Raw genomic sequence first — 18436 nt, forward strand, 5'->3', positions numbered from 1 at the left:
CGAGTGTTTAACTTTTTCAGGCAATCACAATATAGTATACTATACTGGTGGTCAGTGTGGTCAGGTCACTGGTCAGTCACACTGGCAGTGGCACTCCTGCAGCAAAAGTGTGCATTGTTTAATTTTAATAATATGTACTCCTGGCTCCTGCTATAACCTATAACTGCTCCCCAGTCTCCCCCACAATTAAGCTGTGTGAGCACAGTCAGATATTATACATAGATGATGCAGCACACTGGGCTGAGCACAGATATGGTATGTGACTGAGTCACTGTGTATCGTTTTTTTCAGGCAGAGAACGGATTATATTAAATAAAACTGCACTGGTGGTCACTGGTCAGTGGTCAGTCACTAGTAAACTCTGCACTCTCTAGTACTCCTAAGCTCCAGTAAATCAAGTGTCTCTGTCTCAATCTCACCCTTTCTCTTCTAATCTAAATGGAGAGGACGCCAGCCACGTCCTCTCCCTATCAATCTCAATGCACGTGTGAAAATGGCGGCGACGCGCGGCTCCTTATATAGAATCCGAGTCTCGCGATAGAATCCGAGCCTCGCGAGAATCCGACAGCGTCATGATGACGTTCGGGCGCGCTCGGGTTAACCGAGCAAGGCGGGAAGATCCGAGTCGCTCGGATCCGTGTAAAAAAAGCTGAAGTTCGGGCGGGTTCGGATTCCGAGGAACCGAACCCGCTCATCTCTACTATAAACTAGAGATGAGCGGGTTCGGTTTTACTCGGATTTACCCGAATCTCCTTATTGGCTATTGACGTCACGTGTTTTGGATAACCAATAAGAAAAATCCAGAAAATAAGAAATGGCGATAATTCTGGCATAAAGAAACGAGTAAATCAGAACCCGCTCATCTCTACTATAACTATATATATATATATATATATATATATACAGTATATATTGTTTGCAAAGGAATAAATTTACTTAAACAATAAAGAAATCGAACATAACTTACCATGAAAGAGTTAAAATATAATGTTTTACATGCTCTTTGTGGTTTTATTTTAATTGTTTTCCCACTTACATATATACCTGCTTACTCAAAAATCTCTCTTTATTCACTGCAGATATTAATGAATGTCTGGAGAATACTACCTGCCCTTCGTATTCCACCTGCTTTAACACACTCGGCTCTTACCACTGTGACTGTGAGGCAGGTTATGGTGGTGAGAAATGCACAGACATTGATGAGTGCTTCCTTGGAGTGAACAATTGCAGCTTATGGGCAGACTGTTACAACACAGAAGGATCCTATATATGTACATGCAGGAGTGGATACTCCGGTGATGGGATGCATTGTGTAGGTGAGTTATGTGACGGCTGAAATGAAATATCTTATGCTGCAGTACATTATTTTATTTACATCATGTCTGACATGTTATATCTAAATCACCACCACCACCACTAATTGCTATCGTCTTCTTTTCGTCCTACAGTATCTTACCTATCATTCCATATCTTTAACTTAATCCAGTTTTATTTATATTTAATATAAAAGATAGTGTATTATACTCATTTTCAGATATTGATGAGTGTTATATAGATCCTTTGATCTGTCGATTACATGCAACCTGTAGCAACACCAATGGCAGCTATGACTGCTTTTGCAATTTTGGATACACCCTTGAGAATGGAACCTGTATAGGTAAGTACATTCCTGGAGTTGCAATAATTCTATCTTTTGCATTTTACTAGAGTTTTATACCCAGTGTAAAGTAATAAATAGACCCCTTTATGTTTTGTATTTTATGCTATATAGAGAACTAATAACAAATATATGTTTATATTATGTTACAGATATTGATGAATGCAGCTTTCCACAATACTGTCAAGGTACAGATAGAAGCTGCATAAACACAGAGGGCAGTTTTACATGTGTGTGTCATCCAGGTTACCAACACGTCAATGAGAGTTGCATAGGTATGTACAGAATGTTGTCTATAGTCACATTTATGTGTGCTGTACACTACTGACTGCATTATTAATTTTCTGTTCACATTAAGGATCTAGTAGACCCAGGACCAAACACATCCATCAATGTCTATAATAAAAATGTATTCAGAGAGTGCATATTAAGTACTGTACAGCAAATGATATGAGAAGGCCAAATAAATCGAGGGCAACTCAGGTTGTTATCACTAGGATAGCATATCAAGTGTGTAAAATAAAAAGCCAATAGTAGTGTTCGCTCACGGGGGTGGGGCGGGGGTTAGGTTTAGGCACCCCCTGAGATGGTCAGGGTTAGGCTGCGGGGAAGGGAGGGTTTAGGGTTAGGCTGCGAGGAGTGGGGGGGGATTGGTTTAGTCACCCCTGGGGAAGGTTATGGTTAAGTTGCAGGGGAGGGAGGGTTAGGCACTACTGGGGAGGGTTAGGGTAAGGATGCGGGGGTGGGGGGTTAGATTTAGGCACTACTGGTATTCTGGTTAGGTGTAGGCTGCGGGAAGAGAGGGTTAGAGTCAGGGGGTGTTTGGGGAGGGTAAGTATAATTACCTACCTCGTCATGACTCTGTCAGGATGCCGTCATCCCGAACGCTGGTCAAGTGTATCACACCCATTCAGATCAGGTAAATTTAAACGTAGCTTTTATTATTTGTTCAAATTAAATAAGGAAAAGAGAAAAAAATATTTTTTTTTTGTTTTAAATTACTATTTTTAGTTTCTCTGTCTTAGTGTTATTACATCAGTTAAACTATGAGCCATATGCAATTGCGGTCGAATTGCCGCAAATGTAAAAAAACAGGGGCATTTTTGACACAAAAAAATGATTCGACAATGCAATACAGTACTTTTCGACAAAAAAAAGTCAGTTTCAAATTCGACTTTTTGCAATTCGACAGTTGTCAAATTTGACATGTCTGCAATGGTAAAAATTTGGCTTTTCAACAAAAGTATATTCAATTGAAGAATGTCGATTCGACAACAGTGCTTTTCGACAGTAATTTCGTAAATTTCAGTTGGCCTCATTTTGCTGGCGGGATCTAATAAAAAATGTTAAAAACATGTTTTTTTTTGTGTTTTTTTTATTGCTAATAGCATATCTATTTATATTAGAAGGGATTATCTACTTGGTTTGTCTATTTAGGAGCCACAAGTATTATTTAATATATTTTTTAAAAGAATATTTTTTTTTTTTACTGACTAAAATAATATGGAGAGATCAGAGCATGTTTTTCAGTGGGAAGGGGTGGAAATGGGTTCAAAATCAAGAAAAAAATGCGTGGGGTCCCCCGTCCTAAGCATAACCAGCCTCGGGCTCTTTGAGCCGGTCCTGGTTGTAAAAATACGGGGGGGGGGGATGACAGGGGATCCCCCGTATTTTCACAACCAGCACCGGGCTCTGCATCCGGTCCTGGTGCAAAAAATATGGGGGACAAAAGACGTAGGGGCCCCCTGTATTTTTCACACCAGGACCGGGCTCCACTAGCTGGAGAGATAATGCCACAGCCGGGGGACACTTTTATACCGGTCCCTGCGGCCGTGGCATTAAATCCCCAACTAGTCACCCCTGGCCGGGGTACCCTGGAGGAGTGGGGACCCCTTAAATTAAGGGCCCCCTCCAGCCACCCAAGGGCCAGGGGTGAAGCCCGAGGCTGCCCCCCCCCCCATTCAAGGGCTGCGGATGGGAGGCTGATAGTCAAGTGACAAAATAAAGAATATTGTTTTTTGTAGCAGAACTACAAGTCCCAGCAAGCCTCCCCGCAAGCTGATACTTGGAGAACCACAAGTACCAGCATGCGGGGGGGGGAAATACCCAAATAAAAACAGTACACACACACCGTGATAGTAAAACTTTATTACATACATGCACACCGACACACACACACTTACCTATGTTGACACGCCGACTCTGTCCCCTTCTCCACATAGAATCCATGGTGTACCTGTAAATAAAATTATACTCACAAAAATCCAGTGTAGAACTGTCCTCTTCTTGTTTGTAATCCACGTACTTGGCAAAATAATAAAATGCAAAACCCGATTCACGCACTGAAAGGAGTTGCGGGGGGTCCCAGCATTCGGGGAAAGGGGTCCCATGTGTAAACATGGGACCCTTTTCAGTGCGTGGTCCGGGTTTTGCGTTTTATTATTTTGCCAAGTACGTGGATTACAAACAAGAAGAGGACACAGGATTTTTGTGAGTATCATTTTATTTACAGGTACCCCATGGATTCTACGTGGAGAAGGGGACCGAGTCGGCGTGTCAACATAGGTACAGTAAGTATGTGTGTGTCGGTGTGCATGTATGTAATAAAGTTTTACTATCACGGTGTGTGTGTACTGTTTTTATTTGGGTATTTTTTTTGCAGTAGAACTACAGGTACCAGCGGGCCCGTTTCCCCCCGCATGCTGGTAGTTGTGGTTTTCCAAGTACCAGCTTGCGGGGGAGGCTTGCTGGGACTTGTAGTTCTGCTACAAAAAACAATATTCTTTATTTTCAGTCCCGGGCCTCACAATTTCTGATGGCAGCCCTGTCCAAGTCATCACCTTTTGAACTTATCATGTTCCTCAAACTATTCCTGAACAATATTTGCAGTGTAGCAGAGCGCATTATCATGCTAAAAGAAGGCACTGCCATCAGGAAATACTGTTGCCATGAAGTTTTGTACTTGGTCTGCAACAATGTTTAGGTAGGTGATACGTGTAACAGTAGCATCCACATGATTGGCAGGACACAAGGTTTTCCAAGAAAACATTGCTTCCGCCATCTTGCCTTCTCCCCATAGTGCATCACATTGCCATCTCCTCCCAGGTAAAAGACATGCACCCAGCCATCCACATGATGTAAAAGAAAGCATGATTTGTCAGACCGGGCCACATTCTTCCATTGCACCATGGTCCAGTTTGGATACTCACGTGCCTATTGTAGGCACTTTCAACAGTGGGCAGGGGTCAGCATGAGCACTCTGGATGGTCTCCAGATATGTACCCTACACACTGCAAACTAGAAGTGCTGTGTGTTCTGACTCAATTTTTTGGCAATTTGTGCTACAGTAGCTGGACTTTGGGGGGCTACCATTCACTCCCCATGTGAATCAATGGGCCTTGGGTGCCTGTGACCCTGTCACTGGTTCACCATTTGTCCTTTCTTGGACAACTTTTGGTAGGCATAGATGTAGCCACACCCATCGTGGCTACATCTTACTGCAATCGAACCTTGTTAGGCGTGACACAGTGCATGCCTGGGGCGCACGTGTGTCTTAGATGTGCTTATGCCCCATTCACATGAATAGGAGCTCGGCACGGCTAGGTGTGGGCGCCCTTAGCAGCGCCGGTAGAGCTCATGTAGTGCAGATGTAGCCACGATTAGTGTTGCTATATCTGTACTTATCATTGCATACCTGGAACATTTTTTGAGAGATAGTCTGACCTAGTCGTCTATCCATCACAATTGGGCTCTTGTCAGCGTCGCTAAGATCCTTATGCTTGGCCATTTTTACTGCTTCCAATTCAAGTGCTGACTGTATCCCACACCTTGACAGGTGCCATTGTAGTGAGATAATCAATATTATTCACTATGGGGGTAATTCCAAGTTGATCGCAGCAGGAAATTTTTTAGCAGTTGGGCAAAACCATGTGCACTGCAGGGGAGGCAGATATAACATTTGCAGAGAGAGTTAGATTTGGGTGGGTTATTTTATTTCTGTGCAGGGTAAATACTGTCTGCTTTATTTTTACACTGCAAATTAGATTGCAGATTGAACACACCACACCCAAATCTAACTCTCTCTGCAAATGTTATATCTGCCTCCCCTGCAATGCACATGGTTTTGCCCAATTGCTAACAGAATTCCTGCTGCGATCAACTTGGAATTACCCCCTATGCCTTAGTAGTTTTAATGTTATGGCTGATCTGTGGATTTACCATGTATTACTATATTTATACCTAAATAGTTTATCACGTTATTAATATTAACATTTCCTAAATTACTATACCACAGTTTGTGGCTAATAAATCTGTTTTTAAGAAAGAGTTACAGGGTACACAATTTGCAGCATAACATTTAACCAGTCTCTACAATTTTCATATTTTGCAGATATCGATGAGTGTATTTCTCCAGGACTTAACAACTGCTCTGTAAATGCTGTCTGCTCCAATGTGGCTGGCTCATTCCACTGTGATTGCATGACAAACTACACTGGGGATGGTGTGAACTGTACAGGTAAGTGACACTTTGCCAAAAATACTCCAAATAATGCTAAGAATATGAAGGAAGGCCACTTCCATTAAATTATTTGAGAAATTGTCTTCTCTATTTTACCTCAGTTCAATTATTTTTAAGCTAAAATTTTTGTAACTGCAGATTTAAAAGGTAAAGATATGGGAACTGATGCAGAGTTGGTCTTATGCCAGTTTGCATAGCATCACAAAGTGGTTCTGTACATGTGCAGAGAAAAGTTTGGGATGTGGGGGGGGGGGGGGGGGGGGGGAGCAGCATAATGCAGGGGGAGCATGTTCACATAGCTTTGGACAGATGCAAATACTGTATGCAGAGAGAAACATACACAGCTGTCAAAGACATATAAATTGTATCAAAGAGTTTGTGCAAACATATGCTGATGATGATGATGATGATGGTGATCATGAGCACTAGGTAGCCTCTTTGGATTGGCTGATTATAAACTTCCAGCTGAATGCTTGTGCTTATATTATTTAATTTAATGAGCATATTTTTTCAAGCCTTTTTTGTGCACCTGATATGATATTATATCTGATGTATTCAAGAGGGTTTTTTTATGTATATTTCTCTATCAAAATTATTATTTTTTATTTTTTTTAACTAATTTATACCTGGCACATATCCTACTGTTGCAGATCTTCTGCATCTTGTAATTTTTGTAATATTGCATATGCATAATGAATAATAAGCAGTATGCTGCACTGATATCAGTAGTGTAAGCAGCTCAATATAAAGTTTTGTGTATTATGTTTTAAAGATATGAGTGCTAATGTGTATGATATGAAACAATGACAATAAATAAAATAAAGTAAATAATAGTTTGGGAATGGGAGACTTTCGTTAAATACCGCAGCTTCAGGCTGGTTAAACTTATTTTTGCCCGTGATTGCCCTCTGGGCTCTGAAGATAACTCTCCGTACCTTACCCTATGTTGGCGGCATGTGCAGTGCCATTTGCTGGGGTCCGGGAAGGGAGGCAGTGGGGGTGATTCCTAGTCCCGGCGGCTGCTGCTTGTGACGTCGGACGCCCGTTGTTTAAGCATGTGGTATGGAGTTTGTAGTGGTCCCCAGGGACGTGTGGTGAGCTAAATGGCTTAGGAGCCACTGGCTAGCACCAGAGCCAAATTTACATGCAGTATATGAGCCAAAGGGTACATCTGGGCATTATACATAGGTGTAGCACTATGGACTCCTGGGAATTTGGTTAGGGTTAATCAGAGATGTGCGGAGAAGATAAGCCTCACCTGCCATAGACTTTTCACTCCAGAGTTTAGGCTATAAAAATTATTAGAATAATGCAAAGAAGATATTTCAAACAAATTCTTTGTATTTTCCATATACTTTATACAGTCAAAATGTTGGCATAAACGTTAGTATGGCGGGAAAGGCTCTGCCTCACCTGCCTCACCCCATCGCACGTCACTGGTGGTCCCACCAGTTCCCTCTGCGCACCAACGCATTTCAAATCGTGCAAGATTCTATTTCAAGGGGGGAAGTGCCTCTCTCAGGGTAGTCTTTATATAGTAAAAACTTTGATAAAACTTTATTGAGAAATGTCCTTTGCTAATAAAATCAAGTTTCACTTACTTCCATTAGAATGCTTTATAAAGTAAAAAAATAAAAATATAATAAAAAATAGTAAAAAATTGAAAGAAAGAAAAGATATGCATACAATTGCAGTACTTGTACAGGTTGAGTATCCCATATCCAAATATTCTGAAATACGGTCTTTTTTGAGTGAGAGTGAGATAGTGAAACCTTTGTTTACTGATGGCTCACTGTATACAAACTTTGTTTAGAGTTATTAAAAATATTGTATTAAATGACCTTCAGGCTGTGTGTATAAGGTGTATATGAAGCATAAATGCATTCTGTGCTTAGACTTAGGTCCCATCACCATGATATCTCATTATAGTATGCAATTATTCCAAAATACGGAAAAAAAAAACGATATCCAAAATACTTCTGGTCCCAAGCATTTTGGATAAGGGATACTCAACCTGTATAAATGCATGCCTGTGAATTTGGACGCAAGGCCTACTTCAGCTTGAAACGCTATTGAGACTGAAATTGTGATTGTCTCAAAACTGCTACTGTTAAAAATTGCTTGTGAAGAGCTGCCCTGAAATGGTAAGACACACACTGATGCGATCGCAACTCTACGTATGCAGTAACAGAATTGCAATCTATACGCAGAAACTGAGTATCATCAACAGTTGCAGTTGACCCATGCCTAGTCAGAATAATGTGAATAAATTTGTAGCGGCGCCATGTTTTTAATTGCAAGTGATCGCAGATGACATCAGATATACGCCCTGAAAATGGCCATGACACGCCTGAATTTTCCCAACCTCTCCCCACAAATGCCATTTTGCCTCCCACAAACAGTCACTTCCTGTCAATCAAATTTTGATTGCATTTCACTGAGCCTGCGAATGCACAGCAATCGCAAATCGGCCTTTGCGCATGCGCAATACATTTACAGCTCATGAGCAGTCCACCAGTAATCAGCAAATATGTGATTTAGCAATTTAGTGATCCATGCTAAATTAGGCCAACAAATGTATTCAACCCAGCATCAACTCCATTGTAATCAATAATTGTAACAATTTTCATTGTGACAAACATCAATATACTGTACCTATTTATGTACTCTTTTCTAGTTATTGATGAGTGCCTCTTAAACACAACACACTGTGAACAGATTTGCACCAGTTTTCTGGGTGGACACATCTGCAGTTGTGAGAATGGCTACAAAGTGAATGAACGGAACAACTCCAAGTGTGACGGTACTGAAACCCGTGCTTATGTGTATTGTTTAAAGTGAAAATCCAATTTTGTTCTACAGTAGCTTGTGCTTTCCTATGATGCTCATTTCTTATCCAAGTAATATGTCGACAACCACAGGTACACCATGTTCTCAGAATACATGTTGACATAATCATTATGTTGACATGCACAATGTCATCTTTTAACATGTTGACACTGTCATAAACTCAACAGGTTGATCTGTTGACCAAACTCTGGGGTCTATTTACTAAGTCTTGGATGGAGATAAAGTGGTTGGAGGTAAAGTACCAGCCAATCAGCTCCTAACTGTCATTTTTCAAACACAGTTTGTGACATAGCAGTTAGGAGCTGATTGGCTGATACTTTATCTCCGTCCATTTATCTCATCCAAAGCTTTGTAAATAGACCTCCTACCCTAATGTTAACCATGACACTATATAGGGGGAAAGAGGTCAGGGTGGAACTGGCCCAAAGGGGTACAGGGGGAAAACCATGTTTGCCCCATTGCTTAAGTGCCTGCCCCCTTCTCGAGGGACCAGGTTCCAGACTGTGCATTGAATTATACATTATACATACATATACGTATATCTACAGTGTATTGCTGTTATCAATCTGGTACATTATCATGCATGCACTAGCAGTATTTACTGTATATATTTATCAAAGGGCCCAGCCCATGCCCTCTCTAACAGTTAGGAAAACCAATGTGGTGGCTGGCAACACTACCTCTGAAGGCTGGGCCCCTACATGCCCCAGTCTGACACCAGAAGAGGTATTAGCACACGTTATGTGCACTGATACCACTCCCCCCCCATATATTACAGCGGCAGTGTGTGCAAGGTGACAGGGTTTGCTATCTAAAAGATAGCACACCGATATGCAGAGCAATGTATGAACAGTCAGCAACGATGACCGCTCTGACACCTGCTGCTATAGATTTCGACAGCTGCTGGTGTCATTGCTTATACACTACAGCAGTGACTGCTCTGTCCCTGGCTCTAGCAGGTGCCAGCTTCAGGATTCACATGGGAGATCTCGCGATGATAGCAAGATCCTGTGCATGTGCAGTGGAGCCAGCCGGGCAGGGAGACACAGCGCAAGAGCACTAAGCTGTCTTCCCTATAGCAATTACAACTGCTTTGGTTAGATTTGTTATTATGTCATTTTAATATTATTATTATTATTATTATTATTATTATTATTATTATTTGGGCTGATACATCTGTTCACATTAGATGTGTTAGTAATTTGGCCATAGACGTGGTATTCCTCTGTTTACCCAACTAAATGTCAATGAGCTCTATCAAGTATTAATGAGGATCACATGATTGTTAGAATTCCACACACAAATGAATGTCTCTGAACCTTTGTTTGAAATGGTTTAAAATGTCAGAAAAAATGAGTTTGTGGGCAGCGTTACACATACTAATACTTTTATCTTGAATGGTTATTTGTAAATTGGAAAAGGATGTACACAACTCATAGTTTACTATTTGACTGCTATCAGCAGCAGTTGCACACGTCCATTCCACTGTTTGTAAGTTCTCTGTGCATTTGCTTTGCTCTATCATTAAAGGATAGTTTTCTGTCATAGGATTGCACACATCAGTTAAACTAAAGTGTAATTTCAAAGTCCTACCTGCTATTGCTCTTATCCATCCACTTTCATTAATTTACTACAACTTTGCATCCCCCCCCCCCCCAAGCTATACTGCATGTGCATAGGTTAAAATGTCAAATCAAACACAGTACATTGGAGTAGTCATTATTTCCTGCATCACAGTTATAAATGTTAATATTTGTATGACATTAGCTTTAATATTCATATAGCTAGGACCACCAAGAGATACCTTGGGCTCCAGTACCAGATGTGGGACAGCCAAGTATAGGGGTGTGTTCATCCTCCTTGTGAATAACAAATTCCCTTTGAGTCGTGCATGCAAAATGGGGAGTGTTTATTCCTCATTGGCACGTCAAGGCACGGGTACATTACTCTGTATTTAACTCTTTTTATTTTGGTGCGCCTGTATACTAGAGATGAGCGGGTTCGGTTTCTTTGAATCCGAACCCGCACGAACTTCACTTTTTTTTTCACGGGTCCGAGCGACTCGGATCTTCCCGCCTTGCTCGGTTAACCCGAGCGCGCCCGAACGTCATCATGACGCTGTCGGATTCTCGCGAGGCTCGGATTCTATCGCGAGACTCGGATTCTATATAAGGAGCCGCGCGTCGCCGCCATTTTCACACGTGCATTGAGATTGATAGGGAGAGGACGTGGCTGGCGTCCTCTCCATTTAGATTAGATTTAGAAGAGAGAGAGAGAGAGAGATTGCTGTGATACTGTAGATTAGAAGAGAGTGCAGACAGAGTTTAGTGACTGACGACCACAGTGACCAGTGACCACCAGAGACAGTGCAGTTGTTTGTTTTATTTAATATATCCGTTCTCTGCCTGAAAAAAACGATACACAGTCACACAGTGACTCAGTCTGTGTGCACTGCTCAGCCCAGTGTGCTGCACATCAATGTATTGTATATAAAGCTTATAATTGTGGGGGAGACTGGGGAGCACTGCAGGTTGTTATAGCAGGAGCCAGGAGTACATGATAAATAATATTATATTAAAATTAAACAGTGCACACTTTTGCTGCAGGAGTGCCACTGCCAGTGTGACTAGTGGTGACCAGTGCCTGACCACCAGTATATTAGTAGTATTGTATACTATCTCTTTATCAACCAGTCTATATTAGCAGCAGACACAGTACAGTGCGGTAGTTCACGGCTGTGGCTACCTCTGTGTCGGCACTCGGCAGGCAGTCCGTCCATCCATAATTGTATTATAATATATACCACCTAACCGTGGTTTTTTTTTCATTCTTTATACCGTCGTCATACTAGTTGTTACGAGTATACTACTATCTCTTTATCAACCAGTGTACAGTGCGGTAGTTCACGGCTGTGGCTACCTCTGTGTCGGCACTCGGCAGGCAGTCCGTCCAACCATAATTGTATTATAATATATACCACCTAACCGTGGTTTTTTTTTCATTCTTTATACCGTCGTCATACTAGTTGTTACGAGTATACTACTATCTCTTTATCAACCAGTGTACAGTGCGGTAGTTCACGGCTGTGGCTACCTCTGTGTCGGCACTCGGCAGGCAGTCCGTCCATCCATAATTGTATTATAATATATACCACCTAACCGTGGTTTTTTTTTCATTCTTTATACCGTCGTCATACTAGTTGTTACGAGTATACTACTATCTCTTTATCAACCAGTGTACAGTGCGGTAGTTCACGGCTGTGGCTACCTCTGTGTCGGCACTCGGCAGGCAGTCCGTCCAACCATAATTGTATTATAATATATACCACCTAACCGTGGTTTTTTTTTCATTCTTTATACCGTCGTCATACTAGTTGTTACGAGTATACTACTATCTCTTTATCAACCAGTGTACAGTGCGGTAGTTCACGGCTGTGGCTACCTCTGTGTCGGCACTCGGCAGGCAGTCCGTCCAACCATAATTGTATTATATACCACCTAACCGTGGTTTTTTTTTCATTCTTTATACCGTCGTCATACTAGTTGTTACGAGTATACTACTATCTCTTTATCAACCAGTGTACAGTGCGGTAGTTCACGGCTGTGGCTACCTCTGTGTCGGCACTCGGCAGGCAGTCCGTCCAACCATAATTGTATTATAATATATACCACCTAACCGTGGTTTTTTTTTCATTCTTTATACCGTCGTCATACTAGTTGTTACGAGTATACTACTATCTCTTTATCAACCAGTGTACAGTGCGGTAGTTCACGGCTGTGGCTACCTCTGTGTCGGCACTCGGCAGGCAGTCCGTCCAACCATAATTGTATTATAATATATACCACCTAACCGTGGTTTTTTTTTCATTCTTTATACCGTCGTCATACTAGTTGTTACGAGTATACTACTATCTCTTTATCAACCAGTGTACAGTGCGGTAGTTCACGGCTGTGGCTACCTCTGTGTCGGCACTCGGCAGGCAGTCCGTCCAACCATAATTGTATTATAATATATACCACCTAACCGTGGTTTTTTTTTCATTCTTTATACCGTCGTCATACTAGTTGTTACGAGTATACTACTATCTCTTTATCAACCAGTGTACAGTGCGGTAGTTCACGGCTGTGGCTACCTCTGTGTCGGCACTCGGCAGGCAGTCCGTCCATCCATAATTGTATTATATACCACCTAACCGTGGTTTTTTTATACCACCTAACCGTGGCAGTCCGTCCATAATTGTATACTAGTATCCAATCCATCCATCTCCATTGTTTACCTGAGGTGCCTTTTAGTTCTGCCTATAAAATATGGAGAACAAAAAAGTTGAGGTTCCAAAATTAGGGAAAGATCAAGATCCACTTCCACCTCGTGCTGAAGCTGCTGCCACTAGTCATGGCCGAGACGATGAAATGCCAGCAACGTCGTCTGCCAAGGCCGATGCCCAATGTCATAGTACAGAGCATGTCAAATCCAAAACACCAAATATCAGAAAAAAAAGGACTCCAAAACCTAAAATAAAATTGTCGGAGGAGAAGCGTAAACTTGCCAATATGCCATTTACCACACGGAGTGGCAAGGAACGGCTGAGGCCCTGGCCTATGTTCATGGCTAGTGGTTCAGCTTCACATGAGGATGGAAGCACTCAGCCTCTCGCTAGAAAACTGAAAAGACTCAAGCTGGCAAAAGCACCGCAAAGAACTGTGCGTTCTTTGAAATCCCAAATCCACAAGGAGAGTCCAATTGTGTCGGTTGCGATGCCTGACCTTCCCAACACTGGACGTGAAGAGCATGCGCCTTCCACCATTTGCACGCCCCCTGCAAGTGCTGGAAGGAGCACCCGCAGTCCAGTTCCTGATAGTCAGATTGAAGATGTCAGTGTTGAAGTACACCAGGATGAGGAGGATATGGGTGTTGCTGGCGCTGGGGAGGAAATTGACCAGGAGGATTCTGATGGTGAGGTGGTTTGTTTAAGTCAGGCACCCGGGGAGACACCTGTTGTCCGTGGGAGGAATAGGGCCGTTGACATGCCAGGTGAAAATACCAAAAAAATCAGCTCTTCGGTGTGGAGGTATTTCACCAGAAATGCGGACAACAGGTGTCAAGCCGTGTGTTCCCTTTGTCAAGCTGTAATAAGTAGGGGTAAGGACGTTAACCACCTCGGAACATCCTCCCTTATACGTCACCTGCAGCGCATTCATAATAAGTCAGTGACAAGTTCAAAAACTTTGGGTGACAGCGGAAGCAGTCCACTGACCAGTAAATCCCTTCCTCTTGTAACCAAGCTCACGCAAACCACCCCACCAACTCCCTCAGTGTCAATTTCCTCCTTCCCCAGGAATGCCAATAGTCCTGCAGGCCATGTCACTGGCAAGTCTGACGAGTCCTCTCCTGCCTGGGATTCCTCCGATGCATCCTTGCGTGTAACGCCTACTGCTGCTGCGCTGCTGTTGTTGCCGCTGGGAGTCGATGGTCATCCCAGAGGGGAAGTCGTAAGCCCACTTGTACTACTTCCAGTAAGCAATTGACTGTTCAACAGTCCTTTGCGAGGAAGATGAAATATCACAGCAGTCATCCTACTGCAAAGCGGATAACTGAGTCCTTGACAACTATGTTGGTGTTAGACGTGCGTCCGGTATCCGCCGTTAGTTCACAGGGAACTAGACAATTTATTGAGGCAGTGTGCCCCCGTTACCAAATACCATCTAGGTTCCACTTCTCTAGGCAGGCGATACCGAGAATGTACACGGACGTCAGAAAAAGACTCACCAGTGTCCTAAAAAATGCAGTTGTACCCAATGTCCACTTAACCACGGACATGTGGACAAGTGGAGCAGGGCAGGGTCAGGACTATATGACTGTGACAGCCCACTGGGTAGATGTATGGACTCCCGCCGCAAGAACAGCAGCGGCGGCACCAGTAGCAGCATCTCGCAAACGCCAACTCTTTCCTAGGCAGGCTACGCTTTGTATCACCGCTTTCCAGAATACGCACACAGCTGAAAACCTCTTACGGCAACTGAGGAAGATCATCGCGGAATGGCTTACCCCAATTGGACTCTCCTGTGGATTTGTGGCATCGGACAACGCCAGCAATATTGTGTGTGCATTAAATATGGGCAAATTCCAGCACGTCCCATGTTTTGCACATACCTTGAATTTGGTGGTGCAGAATTTTTTAAAAAACGACAGGGGCGTGCAAGAGATGCTGTCGGTGGCCAGAAAAATTGCGGGACACTTTCGGCGTACAGGCACCACGTACAGAAGACTGGAGCACCACCAAAAACTACTGAACCTGCCCTGCCATCATCTGAAGCAAGAAGTGGTAACGAGGTGGAATTCAACCCTCTATACGCTTCAGAGGTTGGAGGAGCAGCAAAAGGCCATTCAAGCCTATACAATTGAGCACGATATAGGAGATGGAATGCACCTGTCTCAAGTGCAGTGGAGAATGATTTCAACGTTGTGCAAGGTTCTGATGCCCTTTGAACTTGCCACACGTGAAGTCAGTTCAGACACTGCCAGCCTGAGTCAGGTCATTCCCCTCATCAGGCTTTTGCAGAAGAAGCTGGAGGCATTGAAGAAGGAGCTAACACGGAGCGATTCCGCTAGGCATGTGGGACTTGTGGATGCAGCCCTTAATTCGCTTAACAAGGATTCACGGGTGGTCAATCTGTTGAAATCAGAGCACTACATTTTGGCCACCGTGCTCGATCCTAGATTTAAAGCCTACCTTGGATCTCTATTTCCGGCAGACACAGGTCTGCTGGGGTTGAAAGACCTGCTGGTGACAAAATTGTCAAGTCAAGCGGAACGCGACCTGTCAACATCTCCTCCTTCACATTCTCCCGCAACTGGGGGTGCGAGGAAAAGGCTCAGAATTCCGAGCCCACCCGCTGGCGGTGATGCAGGGCAGTCTGGAGCGACTGCTGATGCTGACATCTGGTCCGGACTGAAGGACCTGACAACGATTACGGACATGTCGTCTACTGTCACTGCATATGATTCTCTCAACATTGATAGAATGGTGGAGGATTATATGAGTGACCGCATCCAAGTAGGCACGTCACACAGTCCGTACTTATACTGGCAGGAAAAAGAGGCAATTTGGAGGCCCTTGCACAAACTGGCTTTATTCTACCTAAGTTGCCCTCCCACAAGTGTGTACTCCGAAAGAGTGTTTAGTGCCGCCGCTCACCTTGTCAGCAATCGGCGTACGAGGTTACATCCAGAAAATGTGGAGAAGATGATGTTCATTAAAATGAATTATAATCAATTCCTCCGCGGAGACATTGACCAGCAGCAATTGCCTCCACAAAGTACACAGGGAGCTGAGATGGTGGATTCCAGTGGGGACGAATTGATAATCTGTGAGGAGGGGGATGTACACGGTGATATATCGGAGGGTGAAGATGAGGTGGACATCTTGCCTCTGTAGAGCCAGTTTGTGCAAGGAGAGATTAATTGCTTCTTTTTTGGGGGGGGTCCAAACCAACCCGTCATATCAGTCACAGTCGTGTGGCAGACCCTGTCACTGAAATGATGGGTTGGTTAAAGTGTGCATGTCCTGTTTTGTTTATACAACATAAGGGTGGGTGGGAGGGCCCAAGGATAATTCCATCTTGCACCTCTTTTTTCTTTTCTTTTTCTTTGCATCATGTGCTGATTGGGGAGGGTTTTTTGGAAGGGACATCCTGCGTGACACTGCAGTGCCACTCCTAGATGGGCCCGGTGTTTGTGTCGGCCACTAGGGTCGCTAATCTTACTCACACAGCTACCTCATTGCGCCTCTTTTTTTCTTTGCGTCATGTGCTGTTTGGGGAGGGTTTTTTGGAAGGGACATCCTGCGTGACACTGCAGTGCCACTCCTAGATGTGCCCGGTGTTTGTGTCGGCCACTAGGGTCGCTAATCTTACTCACACAGCTACCTCATTGCGCCTCTTTTTTTCTTTGCGTCATGTGCTGTTTGGGGAGGGTTTTTTGGAAGGGACATCCTGCGTGACACTGCAGTGCCACTCCTAGATGTGCCCGGTGTTTGTGTCGGCCACTAGGGTCGCTAATCTTACTCACACAGTCAGCTACCTCATTGCGCCTCTTTTTTTCTTTGCGTCATGTGCTGTTTGGGGAGGGTTTTTTGGAAGGGCCATCCTGCGTGACACTGCAGTGCCACTCCTATATGGGCCCGGTGTTTGTGTCGGCCACTAGGGTCGCTAATCTTACTCACACAGCTACCTCATTGCGCCTCTTTTTTTCTTTGCGTCATGTGCTGTTTGGGGAGGGTTTTTTGGAAGGGACATCCTGCGTGACACTGCAGTGCCACTCCTAGATGGGCCCGGTGTTTGTGTCGGCCACTAGGGTCGCTTATCTTACTCACACAGCGACCTCGGTGCAAATTTTAGGACTAAAAATAATATTGTGAGGTGTGAGGTATTCAGAATAGACTGAAAATGAGTGTAAATTATGGTTTTTGAGGTTAATAATACTTTGGGATCAAAATGACCCCCAAATTCTATGATTTAAGCTGTTTTTTAGTGTTTTTGGAAAAAAACACCCGAATCCAAAACACACCCGAATCCGACAAAAATAATTCGGTGAGGTTTTGCCAAAACGCGTTCGAACCCAAAACACGGCCGCGGAACCGAACCCAAAACCAAAACACAAAACCCGAAAAATTTCAGGCGCTCATCTCTACTGTATACACTAAGTTGTATTTTCACTACTACACCTGGATGGGGGTCAAAAGATTTCCCACTGAGAGTAATGTTCCTGCATGATTTTTCCAACACCTACTCCAAAGAGTTGCATTGCAGCTTGTCTTGGAAGTGTTCTTAAGATAAAGAAAAACATTAATATATTTGTTGTTTTAAGCAAAGAGAGACTGCATCTGTCACAAGAGGGTCTATATATCTCTCCTGCAAAAGCTATTATTTTGCTATTCATCATAGGCTTATGGTGGCAATTACAAAACCAAAGAATATTAACTGTCATAACAGCGCCTCAGCAGAGGATGATAATAATTATTATTGAAACCTATTTCAGAAATCCTGCGCTAGCCAGAAACTATATGTGTTATAGTGTGGCAAGGAATGAAAGAAACAAGGAAGAACGGCTGCGCTGGATTTCAGAAATAAATGTGATGTAATCAGTATGGAGAGCCAACGTATCAATTGTAAAAATAGCAGATTTATTAAAACACTAACAATGTATTGAATAAAAAGCAAATAGACATAAAAGTTCCTCAATCACTTAGTCTCAAGGTGTCAATCAATTTGCACTTGCGGCGTATAATGCTAAAGTCCGTGTTCCGTAGGTGAAGGATAGTACTGCTAATGGTGCACAGAAATGAGCACAGATTGCAATTGTAAGGCTCCTGTGATGGAGTATAGATGTATTGCCGGTGGGTCATTCAGTAA

At 43.3% G+C, this 18436-nt stretch overlaps 1 protein-coding gene across 1 annotated transcript in view; it reads left to right on the forward strand.

Annotated features, from left to right (window-relative positions):
* LOC134910910 (mucin-3B-like) overlaps positions 1-18436 on the forward strand; it is a 380580-nt gene that overhangs the window by 242595 nt on the left and 119549 nt on the right. Inside the window, exons 30-34 of the mRNA XM_063919296.1 lie at positions 1080-1316; positions 1535-1657; positions 1810-1932; positions 6048-6173; positions 8854-8979. Of these exons, the coding sequence (XP_063775366.1) occupies positions 1080-1316; positions 1535-1657; positions 1810-1932; positions 6048-6173; positions 8854-8979 (735 nt within the window). The remainder of the gene's footprint in view (positions 1-1079; positions 1317-1534; positions 1658-1809; positions 1933-6047; positions 6174-8853; positions 8980-18436) is intronic.

Source organism: Pseudophryne corroboree, chromosome 4 (assembly GCF_028390025.1).
Source record: "Pseudophryne corroboree isolate aPseCor3 chromosome 4, aPseCor3.hap2, whole genome shotgun sequence".
Taxonomy (NCBI): Eukaryota; Metazoa; Chordata; class Amphibia; order Anura; family Myobatrachidae; genus Pseudophryne; species Pseudophryne corroboree.